At 43.4% G+C, this 18,219-nt stretch overlaps 1 protein-coding gene across 1 annotated transcript in view; it reads right to left on the reverse strand.

Moving 5' to 3' along the window:
* The window catches only part of foxp4 (forkhead box P4), a 91,245-nt gene that overhangs the window by 6,803 nt on the left and 66,223 nt on the right, over positions 1 to 18,219 (reverse strand). Inside the window, exons 6-15 of the mRNA XM_030729484.1 lie at positions 15,716 to 15,854; positions 12,505 to 12,706; positions 11,920 to 12,018; positions 10,374 to 10,472; positions 7,423 to 7,510; positions 6,195 to 6,278; positions 3,895 to 4,120; positions 3,507 to 3,583; positions 3,324 to 3,425; positions 104 to 225 (exon numbers count right to left, since the gene is read on the reverse strand). Coding sequence (XP_030585344.1) covers positions 104 to 225; positions 3,324 to 3,425; positions 3,507 to 3,583; positions 3,895 to 4,120; positions 6,195 to 6,278; positions 7,423 to 7,510; positions 10,374 to 10,472; positions 11,920 to 12,018; positions 12,505 to 12,706; positions 15,716 to 15,854 — 1,238 coding nt within the window. The remainder of the gene's footprint in view (positions 1 to 103; positions 226 to 3,323; positions 3,426 to 3,506; positions 3,584 to 3,894; positions 4,121 to 6,194; positions 6,279 to 7,422; positions 7,511 to 10,373; positions 10,473 to 11,919; positions 12,019 to 12,504; positions 12,707 to 15,715; positions 15,855 to 18,219) is intronic.

Below are 18,219 nucleotides of genomic sequence, written 5' to 3' on the forward strand. Positions count from 1 at the left end.
ACCGATAAGCTCACACTCACATCAGCCTTAACCGTGCATCAAGAAAACAAACGTGCCTGCGTGACAGTGTGTTCACTTGACTCTGTGTGTGCGTGGCACTTACCCGGTCATCTTTGGTGGTCTCCTCTTTTGGTATTCAACTTCATCCACAGTCCACACGGCCCCCTTCACATTCTCGACACGAACAAAACACTTGTGCAGACTCAGGTTGTGGCGCACCGCATTCTGAGAAGAGGATGAGTGGAAAGAGGCAAAGCTTTAATGTCACTGAGGATCAGTCGACTACTTCCTTAATGTGGCTATTGCATTTTAATCATTCAATATTTCATTTGGTGCTGAGATTTCAGGTTTTTATTTTGTTTTATTTTACTGTAAATGATAAAAATTGGCTTCTTTAGACTTTCTTTGCGAAGAGATGATTCATTTTTTTTAATTTAGCATTGAAATTAGTCCACCTTCTTTTGGCTCATAAATGTTCCAAAAGGAATGAAGAACCTCATTTTGCATTAATGGATAGACTTATTGAAATATCTGTGAAACACTTTCCCAACTTATCCCATAAAGTGATGAGTTTCATAAGTACTTCCTGTGGCGTGCCTTTAGTAGTAGTAGAAGTTTTAGCAGGAAGCGCAAAGAGTAACAACACTTCCCTTACTCTCACTAGCCGCCCAGGTCGAGTACAAACAGTGCTTCCCATTGCAATTAAATAAGTAATGTGACTTTAAGGATAGTAGCCCTTTTTAAACCTTAACTTCCTCACCCATCACTCTGTACCTTACTGTAGCTCCCTGTAGAGTGCTAATACAAGGCAGCGGTTCTCTAGTACTGTTATTTTATCACAGAATGCTTCTAATCAGTCATCATCAGCACACACACAGAAACACACACATCCACAAGCACTCAGACAGCCAAGCAGGCAGGCACACCGCTATCTTCGTCTCAACCCCCCAGGGACAGGCCTCCCTTTTCATCTGCTATTTGTAGTTTGTTCATGCCCAATTTCATTACCAATTTTAATTCGTCTATAATTAAATCCTGCATATTCTCTCTGACACGCTGTTCTAAGCCGAGAGGGAGGGACAGGCCAGGCATGCATCACTCCTTGCCGTAATTACACACACAGATACACACACACACACACGCACACACTCACACAAACACACAGACACGTAATTACACAAGCCATAATCAGTGGAGGAACCCTTTTCTCCCCCGCATCCCCTCAACCCCCGAGCCGTGATGCTAAGTTTTGTAAATGAGTCTGACCCCAATCTCTGCCCGCCACCCTGACAGCGCAAACACACGCACAGGCGCACAGACACACACGCCAGGCACCAGTGCTATTGCAGTGCGATTTGCATTCGTCTCCGTGATGAAAGCCTAATTCTCCCAGTTAAAACATTAGCAGTCATTTACAGTGGGTCACAGCACATGTGCCACTCATCTCCACTCCCTTTGACTGGGAGAAGGTGGGGGGTGGAGTGGGGGGGGGAGTAAAAACTTGAGGTAGAAATTTTGGAAGAAAGATCCAATTGTGTAAGCCACAAATTTAAAAAAAAATTATGTATATATATATATATATATATACACACACATTTCAGGTTCACAGGTGTTAATGAAAAGTCCTGTTGTCTTCATATTGCAAATATTTGAACACTTTGATGAGTCCACTGGTTTTTCTGACTTTTGCCTGATGCATCCAGGGACAGGCTACCTGCATATGGTGCATTTCTATATGATATATAGAAATACGGGTAATGAACAAACAAGCTTTCATTTGACTTTTAGAAGTGTGAGCACAGCCTCTAGTTTAGTCCTGATTGCATTTCTTATTTTTATTCTCTTTTAATGATAAAACATACAGTCAACTACCAAAAATTGATTAGTACTATGTGAATCTACGTGGAAAAAATAGACCCCAACCCATCTCGCAGCACCCTGAAATAACACCTAGCACTCATTTCTTCTCCTCTCTCAATCATCCTTTTCTTTCTTTCTCTCGTCTCTTCTTCATTTTCTGCCCCTCTGTTTCTCTGATCAATGACTTCCACTCCCTGACACCGCTGCTCTGCTCATGAAATATAACGGCTTATTAAAGGACATATATCTCTACGGCCCCATTTGACTCACTGGGCTGCTATATAAATACATAAGGCCATGCCGAGCTATATTTAAAGGTCTTCTAGGCCAGCGGCGCAGGAAGCAGACACCAGACATTAATAGTTAAAATTCATAAAAGTCAGATGAGGAGGTAAAGATATTCCTGGCTAGTCCATGCTAACCATCTGCACATCTCTCCCTCTATCATCATCTCATCCTTCCCTTCTTGGTTTGGGCTATTAGAAGAAGGCCATGGTTGCCCCCTTCTCACTCCTTTGCTCATTCCCTCACATTTCCTCTTTCTGACACCCAAATTAGTGTGAGGTTTCAGTAGAAATGGGTCACCTACAATGGTGAGATCAGGCCAGGTGTGTGTGTGTGTGTGTGTGTGTGTGTGTGTGTGTGTGTGTGTGTGTGTGTGTGTGTGTGTGTGTATCAAGGAGAAAGATGAAGAGGGAGACATGGACATATACAGTGTGCGATCACGAGTGGTGTGTGTTCGCTCTGTATGTGTTTTTCTGTAATGAGGCTGCACAACGGCTAGAAGTGTCTTTGCTTGACTAAGTGGGGCTGACACTCCATGTGCCGTGTTGCAGGTGAGAAAACTGTTTAGGCCTAAGGAAGAGAGAGAGAGAGATAAAGAAAGAGGAAGGGAACGCGTGAAAGAAAGAGCAGTAGAAAAGTGTCTCATAAAGGACAGAAACAGCCAATAACTGTCAAATCAGTCATATCTTTAGGAGCTGAGCAAAGTCAGCCTCAAAATCTATGTGCAAGCATATTCAGACTGTGACTGTTACTGTACTTGTACCACAACATAAGTGTTCAGTTTAGGCCTTTAAAATGACAGAATTGTCTGCAAAGTAAGATCATTTTTTAATGTTTCAAACACAGTAAAACCTGCCTGGGTTAGGGACATAAGAAAGGTGCAGACCACAATTACTTTGCAATAACCAGGCTTAATAATCAGCCTTAAACCAGTCCGAGCTGCATGCAACCTCTTAGTTTTAGCCAAAATATTATGCTGAATTCCAGGCTTTCATTTTCTAGATATGGCTCTGCTTATTTTGCTCTATCATCTAAATAACTACAAACTCGTTTGTTAATTGCTCTGTTTTACTTCTGCTAGATTTTACTGAATATTGTGTTGCACCAAAGCCTGAGATTAGCATAACTGCAACGGGAGAGTAAGAAGAAGTGTGAGGGTGTGTGTGGCGTGCCTTTACCTTCCATGTGGCTGTGTTTCTCCTGAAATAGGCAAACTTTCGTGTAAACCAATTGTAAATCTCATTGAGAGTCAATTGTCTGTCTGGGGACTCCAAAATGGCCTGAAAAAAGGAGAAACGGAACAAAAGTTAGAGGAGGACACAGATGGAGAGATGGTGACAAGGATCGCTGGAGAGACTCACATGACGTATAAGAGAGGCGTAGGTAAAGGGAGGCCTGACATCAGCGTTCTTGTAGAACTCACAGTTCTGGGCGAGCTCTGAAAGAAAGAAAACGTTTTAAATGAGCTCAACTGAGCTTATGGAGACTTTTCAAATACTGATGTGGACGAATGTGGGCCACACACTTAAAAATATTACTTGGATAACTACAAAGACAATCCTTTCTGTTACGAGAAAGCAAATAGATGCCAGGAACTGTCTTTTTAGTAGTCAGCACCTGAATAAAAAAAAATATAGACCTACTGAACCAATTCTGGACCCCAGAAAGACTGTGTTGCATCAAGTAATGGTAATATCAGTAAAGAACTGTGGGTATCAGAAAATGCTGAAGACGGATATTTCAGTCTACCTGAGGCGATCGGGGTGCAGTACTTGTCGGAGTTGCGCCTACGTATGGGCCCAACAGCGTGCGTGTGTGAGTGGGAGTGTGTGTGCAGGCTGGAGGAGCTGATGACTGAAGGCCCCTGGCGCAGTGGGGTGATGGGGGTGGCAGCTGAGGTGGGTGGGTGGGGAAGACCCTCTGGGTAGGCCTCACTGTCTCGCTTTAACAGAGAGCCACTGGAAGCCAGGTTCAGCTTGAAAGAGATGAACAGATAGGCAAATTATTTGAATGCACAAAATAACTTTCATTTCATTTTCTTGATCCCATTGTGATGTCCTTTTATAAAGACAACCATATAATGATAAAAGGTATAGTGACTTTAGATTGGGCTTTTAAAACTTTAATATCTAACTTTATGTACTTAGTGTGTTGCATTTTTTAATGCTAGAACATCAAACAGGTTTTCTATTTAATTAAGGCGGCCTGATGTTTACCTCATCCCTTTGTCATGTTAAGTTCCTGCAGCTCTTTGCAAAGAAAGATCATCTAGATAAGATCACGGTCGGAATGAGGTGAAAAGACAGTTCACTTTATTCATAATACTTCAGGCATTTCACTCAGAAAATTCATAATGTTTCAATGCAAAAGTGAAAAGACCATTAAGTTCCCCTGCTATGCCGTACACAGAGGACAGAAATGCAAACACACAGGCTGGCAGACCTACTTCCTTCCCGATGACTGAAAATTGTACCGACTGTTAATTTGACATTATTTAACCTATCATAATAGGCTGCTTTATTCAGGAGGCACTACTACTGTTAACTCACATAAAAAAAGGCCTTCAACACTCCCGGTGAAAATGTGGCCCTATCATTTGTGCAGAACCACACACACGCACACTTGAGCACTCCACACACGCACGCACATATACTTATACACACTGCACTGGCTGCAATTAACCCTGAGCTTACAAAAACAAAACCACACGACAGCATGTTTGTAAGAAGGGAACGCACACATGCGCTTTGCGGTGGCGAAGTCTTCACGGACCAATTCGGCCCAATTAGGCAGAGCCTTGCACAGACACACACTCAAATGCATACACGCACACACACAGAACCACTACATCCAGTCTCTCTGGGAGAGCTGCTGTAAGGCTGCTAGTTTAGGACTAATTAAAACCACTAAGTGTGTGTGTGTGTGTGTGTGTGTATTCACACGTGTGTGTGTGTTGTCTAGATGTATGCAAAATGTGTGAATCGCCTCCTCTTTACTCTGCCCCCTCTCTGTACCATTTAAGCTGACTGGAGAGGGCGGGGCTGTTTAACAGGTACTTCATTAAAGCTGCAACCCTGCCCCATCACCACGGCAACAGTCGAACACTGTTAATTGAGGCCAAGCTTTGTTTCCATTCCTGATGCTCCTCCTCTGCCCCTCCTTCTCCCTGACCCTGAGGCTCTTCTCCAGTGGTGACAGAACACGCCTCTTCCTGATTTCCCATTAGATGAAAATGGCAGCTGATCCCCCTGCGATCAACACATCATCCAGGCAGGCACGCAAGCGCGCGCAAACACACGCGCGCACACATTGCCACTCGGCTGCACCCATTTATATCCTCAAATTAAGACACTCTACCTCTAATTGACAATTAATTTCAACATCTTCATATTTTAATAAGACTCCTCGTCAATCTGAATAATGAAATATTCATTAGATACCTAATAACAACCTCACCAACACACACACACACACACACACACACACACACACACACACACACACACCATGTCAAATTTCTATCCTATGTTGTCGGCACACACTGAAAATACTGTGAGAGGCTGTTTTAACTGCTCTCCCTCTTCGACAGGCTGTGTGGGGTTTGCTTAGAAAAATGAAAGCAAACTCTGACACAGTTTGAATGTGGGATTTGCTGCAATCTCTAACTTTGCATGTGGAATTAAACTATTGTGAAAGCATGCTCTGTTGGGAAATACAATGCACGTATCATAGTAAGTTAACAACAGAGAAAAGGAGAGTGAAGGAAGCAAGAAGTAACGGAAAAAGTGTGGAAGTGTGTAACAAAGCATAAGGAAAAGCAGGCCTTTATGATTCAGGAGAAACACATTGACTCTCATTGGTCAATAGGGGGCGTAGATACCAAGCTAGACAGTAACAGAGGAACGTGAAATCCCCAGAAGGGTTGAAATAAAGAAACTGATTTATTAAAAAAAAAAAAAAAAAGAGCTTGTGGGTGAATAAAAAGGAAGAGCAAAGGTTTGGGGTCAGATGTCATGTCACTGGACTTTGGGGTGCCAGGGGGTACTCACAGGTTGGTTAAAAGGCTTTGGCTCTGAGGGGCGCATATGCAGGTGGGTCATCATGGCCTGGAGTCGCTCGCTCTCTTTCGACAGCTATGAAACACACAAGAGTGAAAAGGAGGGAATAGGATTACTTTGATATACATCTTATTTCATAAGCCTTTAATTTATGTTGTGGTGTTGGCCCAGAACCACAATTACAAAACAGGTCAGGCACCAAGAAGAATATGAGCATCAGCCACCTCAGCACTCGGCAGCCTCTCAGACACTTACACGAGTCTGCAGACACAACTGTCCCCATTTGACTTTGATAACCGCTGCTGTGAGGGTGATGCTACAGCCTGAGCTGCAGCCCGCGTGTGTGTTTGTGTGCAGGAGTAGCAGCGTACACAAGTGTAGCCTCTAGAAAAAAAAAAAAAAAAAAACTGGATCTACGCCTCTGTGTGTCCAAGTGCAAATATGAGAGATTTAAACACAGTTCCTGCATGTGTGTGCGCCGTGTGTGTGAGGGGCAGAGCGGTGGGATGCCGAGGGATGAAGTGACATGTCAAGGAGAGAGAGACGGCTGTCCTGATATGATGTGACACCAGCTGCCTCTCTGTCACTTTGTGTTCCCTGGTGGTGGCTTCAGGGGCTGAGCTAAACGCTGTTTACCACTGCTGCCAAACACAAAAGCTAACCCTAATTCTGGGCAGGACCTGACCCCCCCCCCAACTGGACACACACAAACATGCACACATGCACAGCGATGTGATCGCTTTGCTCAGTAAACTGAATGTCACAATTTTTACTTCGTTTTGAACTTCTCACATTCAGCACTGTTTAGGAACAGCATTTCATTTCTTGTTGTTTTGCTTCTCCTGGACCACTCAGATGTTTCGAGAGCGTTGCATGCACGAACCACTTTGAGAACAAGAGACTCCTTGCAGCCTGGCCCTCCACTCTCTAGCTTATGTCTCACTCTCTCTTTTCTTTTCTTTTCTTTTCTCTTCTCTCCCTCCCTCCTCCCCTCTCAGCCTCACTCTCTCTTGCTGGTGACCAGAGAAGCTTTATAATTGGAGCAGCAATGGCAGCTTCCCTGCTGACTGCTCCTTTTAAATTACAAGCTCCACTGCTCTCCATAAACTCTGCCCTGTCTCAGGCAAGTTGAAGCCATTGACAGGCTGAAACGGTCTTCATGACTTTGTTTGTGAGCAAATGAAAATTAGGTGTGCTTGCGTGTGAGCATTTGACCCACCTGTATTTCCAGCTGCTGAACCACCTGCATCTGGACTCGGCACTGAGCAGTGCTGCGGTCATCGAGGGCGTGCTCATTGTTCAAGTGCCTAGAGGGGATGCAACAGTATCAGCACTTACTCATTTCTGGGAAAATAATTTGATATCTCCTTGCAAATAAAAAGCATCAAGATCAAAGAGCTGCTAGTCCCCACTCAATTAAAATTTTTAAGTCAATAGGATTATTGTTGAATCAGCTCGCAGGTCCTGAATGATGAAGTAACAAAACTCAGCTCTTTCACATTTATTTAAACTGAGATCTAAGTTGCTTCAGTGCTATAAAAATAAATCATAATCTTGGAAGTTTATTTTGTCTACTGAAGGACGCGGCAGCTGTATTTTGTGTGTGTGTGTGTGTGTGTATACTTCATTGGCGCTTAGTGAACCATGATCCAAGACAACCACCTGGATATGAGCTCATGTGTTATCGCACAAAGCCTTATCTTAAGACTTTCTGTTAAACTCCACTCCACTTATTAAGGCTGGTGTGCATTTGCATGGATGTGTGTGTGTGTGTGTGTGTGTGTGTGTGTGTGTGTATGTTGAAATGGTGGCGCTGTTTTTTTCCTCAAATGTGGGAGGACCTGGGACCTTCTGATCTTTCCCAGTGCACCCCTCCCAGTCTCCCTTCCACCTTCCCTTTCTCTCTGCACTGTCATCACCAAGGTTATTCACAGGTTGCTGCTGTGTGCATGAGATTTTGTGGTCATGTATGTTGTGGTGTGAGTGTAGTGAAGCCAGACTGACATATTTGATGTTGTGCTAACTTATAATTTTCATTACGTCACTTGTTTATTGTGAAAATATGTTTCTTATATGTCAGAAGTTTACACCGAATGGCAGCACGCATCTGTGAGTCTTTTGGAGAGGAGAAAGTTGGGCAACATCAGGCGAGGACTAGAAATGAAAGAAAAACAATGATGTCATGGCGGGGCTAATCTAGGCAGATAGATGGCTCAACACAAGTGCACGATAATAATAACAAAAACATGATCTCACCCCTCTCACTCTTTTCTCTCTCTCACTCTCCATCAAGCTCTCTCTCCCTCTTCGTCACTTGTACTTTTGTCGACTCTCCCCTTCCCACTCCTCTGCCCCCGCAACTCCCCAAATGCCTATGATTCACACTCATTCCAACTAAATCTGCCCCCCAAAACCCTCCCCTCTCTCTATAGCTGGGCCATAAACAGTAGCAGGGTTTTTTTTTTCGATGTGTCCCGACAATGAGGCTCTGTTTACTCCTCTGAGTGCTGGCAGACAAGGCTTTAACCCACATTACACCCAGCTCCACCAGCCACAGCCAGAGTATTATACCAGAGGACAGGGAGGAGGAGGGAGGGAGGGAAGGTGGGCAGAGACAAGAGGAGAGAAGAAAGACTTGAAATACTGAAGTGTCTCCTTCCTCTGTTCTTCTGCTCTACCCTTTTCCCTCCTGGGGCGATGACTAAGGCTCGCTGGAAGGGAGCACACTGTTGGACTGACGGCATTATCTGTCGCTGTCTCTATTTTTTCATCTTCCTCTCTCTCTCTCTCACACACACACACACTCTTTCACTCTATCTCTCACTCTCCTTCCATCTGCCCCGGGGCTACGTGAAATGAGACACCAAACAACAGCTTTCCTCTCCAAACTTTCCCAGCCTGCCTGCAAGCTTTGATCTGACTGTCCGATGCCATCACAATCACCACTCACAGTTCTGTGATGATGTGTGTGTGTGTGTACGAATACGTATTTCATCACCCTGGCTTATTAATATCTTCACTGTCCAAATAGCTAAGAGTTCCACATAGATAATGAGCAAGAGTTTGTTTAAGGCTTCATTAAAGGCTTGTGAAGCCTTCATTATCAGCCATGGTGCCATGGGGAAGTCCACAGCGCTATGTGCGACAGAGGAGGAGGTACGAGAATGTCAAGGCCAAATACTACATCAGTATCACACAATGAATTGAAACTGGTAAATAACAGAAGAAGGAGTGAAAGTAAAGTAGAAGGACGCAGAGTGAAAAGAAGTTTCTTGCCAACAAAATAAAGGAACGACTTAGTGACAAACACCCTTAACACAATTCAACTTTAATCTTACATATTTAGACCACCTGTTTCCCTGTATTGAAGCAACAAATCAACATGTACAAGTGCACAAGCACAGCCAATGAAATGCATGATAGTTGAGGATTCAAGGAACTCAAAGTATCAGACAAAAACAAAGATGTGAACCAGTGAATCTGGGTGCCAAAAGTGTGTTTGTACATGTGTGCATGTACGTATGCACCTCAGAGCTATTGTGATGTTAACAGCTCGCAACAGATAAATTAGTCAGGAAATGAAGAACTGAAGTAATGTGTGTGATTGGCATGTACTTTGTAATGTATTGTAAATCAGAAAATGCGTCATGTGTCTTTATTGGATTAAACTGTCATGAACTTAATAAAAAAAAAAAACATATGTTTGTTACAGACTGGCAGTAAAACCGAATTAAGTTTTAATACGGACATAAACCTGGATTTTGGTTGATGCAGCCAAAGTGTGTGACTGCAGGATTTGGGGACAGCAGCAACATTTATAACAACACATTTCTACTTTGCCATTTGAAACTGAAAATAATGCAAACTAATGACTAAAGAGACTTTGATTCTACTCACTTGTGTGATTTTTTTTTTCATAAAGAATTTGAATATGTCTAGAAATATTACTCTTATGACCCTTCTGAGGGAACTATAAACACGTCCCTGTAACAAAGCCTTTAAGAGCCGTTAAAGGGGTGGAAATAGAAAATGGGCACTAACAGAAGTCTTGGTCAAAACAGAACCTTTGCCACTGTGACTTTTCTTTTGGCTGCACTATTAAATATATACTAAGCACATTATTATAGCATAATGAAATCATACTGTAACTCTGATTGGCTGGTGACTTACTTGATGAACTGTCCCATGTCTTCACACAGTGCTTCACAACCAGGCCACTTACACTCTCCATGGCCATAGAGGGGATGGGAGCCAGTATGCTCCTCATGACTGTGAAGAGAGAGACACACAAACAGAGATAATAATGAGATTATTTTTTCCCATTTGTTATTTATATCAAATAAACAGCAAACAAAAACAAATAAGTTCTTAGAATAAGAAGAAAGGCATTCACGTGTCACAGTTTCTCACACATGCACATGCCCCCCCCAAAAAAACCCCAAAACAAAACAAAAAAAAACAAACAAAAAAACAAAAAAGAACAACAAAAAACCAAAACTTGTAGCAGCAACAGCAGCAGCACCAACACAGCCATCTGAGTTTGGTTAGCAGTAATTAGTACAGTTCATGAAGCCAAGTGCAGAGACAGGAGGACAGAGCAGAGTGGGGTCAGTCACAGAAGCCAGGCAAACAGGGGAATTGGTCCAGCAACCTCAAAGTCACATTCTAAAGTCCACGACCTGTCTTTCTGTTCTTGGCGTGTGTTTTGCATGTGTGTGCTAGTTTTGGTGTATGTTCTAATATTTCAGGAGCTGACACAGAGCCGGCGCGGGACCAACCAGCCATGACTGATTGGTGGCGGTTGCCGTCATGTGCTGGTTGTTCTTTTGTGGTGAGCTTATGTGTGTGTTCTGCGTATGTGTATCTCTTCATATTTATGACTGTGTGTGTATTTATATGTGTGTGTGATGATGAAAGACTAGGCCAGGTTTGGTTTGGACCCAGGGTAAAATAACTGTATCCGTGCATGTGTGTGTGGCAGGTCCAGTAGCAGATGTGGTTCAGACTTGGACCTCTGCCGGCGACTGCTGTCTCCACATATATTTACATGACTGCGTATGTGTGTGTTTGTATGTGTGTGTGTATATGCACGCACGTGCATGTGAGTGTGTATGTGTGTGTGTGTGTGTGTGTGTGTGTGTGCGTGGACTGGAATGGGGATTCTCCCAAATCAAGATCAGAAGGTTGTCTAACAGAAACCATTTGTCTTGCAGATGGAAACATGTCTCTCTCTCCCTCTCGTTGCTTTTCACCTCTTCCTGATCATATGTGCAGGCTGAGGTTGGAGTGTATGTTGTGTGTATGTGTGTTGGCTGTGGTTGAGTCAACTCAGAAGCAGCTCAGACAGCAGACATGACAAACTGCTGGCAACCACATTCTCCTCCACATCAGCCATGCATTAGCTTAGTAGGCTAACACACTAATGCTATCCCCTCTGTGATCTTCTAAGCCAACTGTGTTGGAGTACGGGCAGCACACCGTAGTTTCAGTATGACCATGTGTGACATGATTAACTAGAACCTCTTTTAATTAACACTTGTCCGGCCACCCTGACCTTCCCTGAAATGAGGTCAGAAGTCAGGATCAACAATGCCACTGGTACAAGCAGTAAATCAGTGCTGAAGGACACTTCAGACCACCCTCTACCAGTGTATCTTCTTGTCGTCAACTTGTCCACTTGTGTGTGTACATGTGTGTATGTGTATATGCTACTCACTGGCTGCTGGGGGGTTGGCTGCCTTTGGAGTAAAGAGGGACATGGTCATCTCCGCTGTCTGCCTTGGTGAAGGAGGATATCCACTCAAACAGTCTGGCTCTTAAAGATGGAGACAAGCCCATGAGCAGCCAACACAGCCATGGGACAACACAGCCCTTATACAGTGTGTGTAGTGCATCCGCCCCGCAACTTGCATCCCTGGAAATGACCACACTATACTGTGGAATTTATCTGTAAAGTAAATCTGGCCATCCACTACCTCCCGCTACGTCTCCTCTCCTGAATCCACCATCCTCTCCTTTCCTAACTTTGCCTCCATACTGACATGTGGCTGACAGCATCGTGGCAGAATGTGCTGAACCCAAAACACCTCCTATCAAATGAGCCGCGAGATGTTTACACCACGCTGATATGTGATATGCTGGATGTGCATGTTTTGTAGCTGTGTTTTCCGTGTGTACAAAAGAAGGTTCAAATTTTTTAAAATAAATGACAGTAAGAGTGATTGAACAGGAGAGAATGCAAGTCACACAAAGAGCAGGTTCCCTGCCACAATGTGGCTATCATTAGGAAGTGTTACTGTACCTGTCTCTCTTTGGGGTGTGGCTCTGTCCATTGGGCAGGCTGTGCAGTGGAAGGTGAGCACTGGCAGCTTTGGGGAAGGCTGAGGTAGAATTGGAGCTGTTGGTGCTCAAGTCGAGGCCCTCGGCCTGTTTCAGGGCCTCCTCGCTGCTCGGCACCCCCGACACATCCTTCCACAGTTGTTGCAGGTCCGACGGACACATCGCTGCAGAGGAGGACTCCGATTTAACTTAGCAACTGGTATCACGTAGCCCCTTAACTGGCAAGGACCCGGTGAAGGGCCGTTTGTAGTCCCTTTTATATGGCAGGCTAGACCCTCCCATTTTTATTGACACGTCATGTAACTGGCTGCACCAAATCACCTGACAAAGCTACGTGACGCCCTCTGAGTATTATTGGCTCTGGGAAACCCATTTCTTAACATGATTGGCCGAATGAGGTGTCAGTCAAAATGGGCGGGTCTAGCCTGCCATATAAATGCACTTCATTCGGCCCGCGGACCAGACGCAGCCGATTAATAGGCAATGAAATGGGTTGTTCAGAGCCAATAATAACCAGAGGGTGTTATGTAGTTGTTTCAGGTGATTTTATTTGCTGCCAGTTAAGGGGTTAACTCATTGATCAACTTCATATGTTCATGCTCAAATGTGATGATAGGATATTTAAGTTAAGCTGATTCAAATAAATTGAAGAAGAAATATGGTTAACTATAAACTACATAATAGTACCCACATGCAGACACACACACACACACACACAGAGACACAGAGATAGCTGAAACTAATCCATAAATTTGAATGGATGTTGAACACACACACGTGCTACTGTAATCGTCCCCGTGTTTCAGAGTGGTTTGGAGCGGAAAACAGAACATCTTAAAACTGAGGTTTATTCTCATTGTCCTTCCAGAAAGCCGGTATTCTTAATTAAGGAGCTAAACTTTGTTGCAACTTCTACTGTCCACCAGCTCCACTGCTCCTGTCGCAACCACTATTTGTGTGAAATGGGTGGGTGCACACTTTGAGTTTTCTAGTCATAGCTTTGTTATTTCTGCTCCAATTTCACAGCAAAAGAGACGCCTAAGACGCCGCAGCCTATTCCAATGGATCTTAGCATGCACGCACGCACGCACACACACACACACACACGCACATTGACACATACGCATACAGAGACTTCGCAGCAATCCAAATATTATGTCTGCTTTGTCTGCATTCTTCTGCGGTCCCGCCAAAACAAAAGTTCTCACTCTGGAAGAATGAGGTGCTGTGTGCGTGGATGTCTTTGTATGGGCACACACATGTATGTATTAGCCGAACACATCCAGTGAAAGTGTGAGGTAGTTGAAGACTGCTATACAAAGTGGCTCACAGCACACTCCAGTTACTTAAAAACAGGACAAAAATGTAATTCGAGAGGACAATATAGGAGATTATTGATGAAAGTCAGCAGTTTAGTGATGAGTGAAAGGAAAACAAAGTCAAGGTTTATAAACCATGAAATGGGGTGAAAACTGCTGTCATAATTTCCTTCAGCTTGAGTTTAAAGATGCAAAGTATTGTGAGCTCCTGATAACTGTTTCCGCTTATACATGTCAAATGTGCGTGCCCATATTAGGGCTCATTTTTTGTTCACATAACTCTGGACAAACACATGCTGAGAGGTTCTAAAATGACACAGAATTTATAACTGGGTGATTTTAAAAGCTGAAGGTTTTCAAAAGCTGCTGAAACAGTTTCTTGCATACCCTCAGTGTTTGCTCTGTCTGCTTGTCATTAAAAAAATTTTTTTACTACTCTTTCTGCTTTTTCATTTTGCCATGAACTTATTAGGTTTTGTCATAAGGCAGTTATGAGAGGCCTACACAGTACCTCTATCCTACTGCGGTCGCAGAAATAGACTGAAACCAAAGCAGGACCCCTAATGCCACCACCTACACAATGAACACAACAGCCCTTTGAGGCGGGGCAACAGTGTGTGCATTTGTGTGTAAAGGTGTAAGTGTTTATGCTTGAGTGTTTGTGTGTTTGCGTGGCATGGCTGGTCAGAGGAATGCTCTGGCTCACGCCTGGCTGAGCCGTCACAATGGACCAGCTCTTTCACACTGCAGGGAAATTCCAGTCTGATACGGAAGGAGAATGAAAGAAAAAGGAGATGCCGAAGCCAAATGTTTGAAACTGTCTGAAAAATTACACTTCTAGCAGAAATGTAGCCCCTGTCTTTTTCATTTGTATTCAGTTTGCATCCAGTCGCTTTTTCCACTCTATGTAAACTGGTACATCTATTTGTCCTCACTTCATATAAACAAACATCCCTGTCCTCTCGCACACACAAATACACACACACATTTTGAGAACTTTTTCAGCGTTAAATTTATTTGAATTTCACTTTTGATTAGTTAAACACAGTTTCTTTGTTGGATGTGAGTGTGCGCTTGTGTGTGTGTGTGTGTGTGTGTGTGACTGCATGTGACTGTGCATGAGAGAAAAAGAGAGATCAGAGATCAGACAGCCAGAGGGAAGGAAATCGGTCTGTTTGGTCAACTCAGTCAGCGCTTTAGCAATGTTACGGCCACTTTAGAGCCTCTAAAGCATTCTCCGTGAGTGAGATAGTGTGTACGTGTGTGTCGAGCTCTGCTGTGCAAGAGCACAGAAAAAAATGGACATAGATACACACACAAACACAGACACACACACACACACACACACACACACACACACACACACACACACACACACACACACACATAGGACGCATATACTCAGGGCGGGCCAGTCAACAGTCAACATTTATCATTCTAAAACTCTGCTGACAAAATTAAGGGACTGCACATTGGAACAGAAAAAAAAAATATATCCAGTGGGCACAGTAATAGCAAAATGATGATGTTCTTGTATCTGGCTAATCTCAAGTACACACACATGCATGCAAACATTCGCCCAAGCACATGCACACATCTCTCTAAGCAGGGGGCTTAGTGGCATATTTTACCTATTATCCAAATGAATACTTTCCACAAACCCACCAATCACGTTTCCTTTTATCTTTTATAGGCTGATTAACTTAACAGGCTTCACAGGCAGCACTGGGTACAGGCCTGCCCGCGTGTACGCACACATGCCCATGTGTGTGTACATGTTTGTTAAGATGTGTTTGTGTCACCAAATGCTGCATGGTTACAACTCTTTTTATGAATGCCTGTGTGTGCATATACCTTGCTGCAGAGTCTGCATGGCGGTAGTGGGCTGCAGTGGAACCAGGCCCTGTCTCTGGAGGTTGAGGATGTGCTGCTGCTGAAGCTGCTGCATCTGGATCAGCTGCTGCTGGAAGGCCAGCTGCTTACTGCCTAACTGCTGTAAGCCGCAAGATAGAAAGACAAGAGGGTAAAGTAGTTAGGAAATGAAGCACTCAGTGAAACTAACTTAGTGAAGTTCATTCATTCTTATTTTAGATGATCTCAATTTGAAAAGTGCAATTTCAAAATGTTTTAGAGCCATATGGAAAGAAGTCAGGACAACCAAAATTCCTGTAATCAAGCTATAAATGTACTGTATGCTGTCACAGCAGAGGCTGACAAAAATCTATATGTAACTAAAATTTAAAAGAAAAAAAAACCATCAGAAATTTGTAAAGGTATCACTTTCAAAAAGAGTTTGAAACTATCCTAAAAAAATAAAAAACAAACAAACAGCACCCCCCCCCCATAAAAAACAAACAAAAGAAAAAATTTAATTAATAAGTTCAATTGGTGTACTTATCCCTTCACAACATTCAGGTAAGACAATATGATAATTAAAGATATTTAAAGTCACCAAATAAAATAAAGCAAAGTATGAAGCAAGTAAACAGTAAGTGATGCTAAACTGTGAGGACCCTGAGGTCAGAGAGAAGGGGTGAAGGGTTTGAGGGTTAAAGGGAGAGTGGAGGAGATGGCATGCCATGTAGCAATAATGTTAGTGTGTGTTTCGATGATAAATGTCCCCTTTCCTCCTCTCCCAGTCTGGGGCAGACCTGGCATGTGTTGCAACCCCTGAGAGAGATGGACGTTATCTCCCACAGATAAGTAGTGGAGAAAAATAAATAAATACAACTCCTCATTGTGTGAGCGTATGCGTGTGTGTGTGTGTGTGTGTGTGTGTGTGTGTGTGTGTGTGTGTGTGTGTGTGTGTGTGTGTGTGTGTGTGTGTGTGTGTGTGTGTGTGTGTGTGAAAGAGAGTGGCAGTCTGGACCTCTTTGAACAGAGAAGACCTCACAGGAAGGGCAAACAGGTCATTTCCTTTCAGACTTGGTGCCTGGGGAGAAGTAGTGTGGTGGTGATGTGTTTGTGTGTTAGAGGAGTCTATTGGGGAAGTATATGAATGTGTGTGGGTGTGTGTGTTATCCTTCACACTGATTAAAAAAAGGGGGGAAACACCTCTTTCCATGTAATGATTCAATGAAACTGTATCATGCTATGTGCTGAATATCAGAGACCGGCTTGACAAACAAATACACAAGCAATGTTTAGACACAGATGGTGTCATATCTCACAAATGGCTGTTGTTCTCATGTGTTCAAATGTGTCACTTAGCATGAATGGAAATTATTTCATCTTTCAAATCCCTGTGTGCATGTTTGGCAAAATCTGCCACTGAGTCCAATTAATTAATGTAAATAGATAACAGCATTCCAAGGAATAGAGAATAAATCTGCCAAAGACAAAAAAGTGGAGTCAATTACAAGACTCAAACTCACGCTAATGATGCCTGATATTTTTTATGTGTGTTTATTTGCTCACTACAAATATGAGCAGTTCAGTTATTTGAGAATGCAGCTGCAGTCCAAACAAACCTAGAACCGTCTCATCCTGCCTACACCTTTTTCTTCTTCTACACTTTCCTTAAATTGTCATTCTATAGTATGTTTAAGAAGACATTCGTTTGTTGCATTGTAACTACAGTGTAACTGTGAACCATCCATCTAAGCTTTATCATATGCAAGAGGTGTTGTGGTCACCAACAAAGCCTGTGCCATACTTTTATAGTTCGTTTCTTTGAAGTCGATTGCCAAGTTCTCATTAGTTGAAATAAATGGTTTATCAAGATCAGAGTGTCCTGACTGAACTGCCGCCTCCCTCTCTTTCGCTCTCTTTTGACCCCCCTGCCCCTCCTTTTCTACTTGTCTGTCCATTTTATTTCTTCCAGTCCCTCCTCTGTCTCTCATTCTCTCCTGAGATATGGCTATGGTTTTCTTAAAACACACATTGTGCGTGTGTGTATGTGTGCCTGCGTTCTGTTTACATTAGCTGTGGCTGAGTGGCCAAAGCTAGCGCAGTAACAGGCTGTCAATGTGATTTATGAGCACATCACACACTGTCTGAGCCTGCCAGTCACACAGACACGCACGCACGCACACACACACGCACGCACGCACACACGCACACACACACACACACACACACAGAAGGACACTCACAGTAGATGCACACTCGCACCGTAGATGGACACACACATACAAGCAGGCATCTCTAGTGATGGTCAGAGTCACTTCATTAAGCTGACTCCTGACCAGTCCCAAATACTCCAGCGACCGTAAAACACTAGCTTTACACATACGTACGTACACAGTCTTTCAATGCTTCATTTCCACACTGAGGAAATTGAGAAGACGATTGCAGAAGAGATGGAAAAGGGCAAAAAGCAAGTGAAATACACAAGTGCACAAACACTTTTAGTTTAC

Source organism: Archocentrus centrarchus, chromosome 5 (genome assembly GCF_007364275.1).
Source record: "Archocentrus centrarchus isolate MPI-CPG fArcCen1 chromosome 5, fArcCen1, whole genome shotgun sequence".
In the NCBI taxonomy this organism is placed as follows: Eukaryota; Metazoa; Chordata; class Actinopteri; order Cichliformes; family Cichlidae; genus Archocentrus; species Archocentrus centrarchus.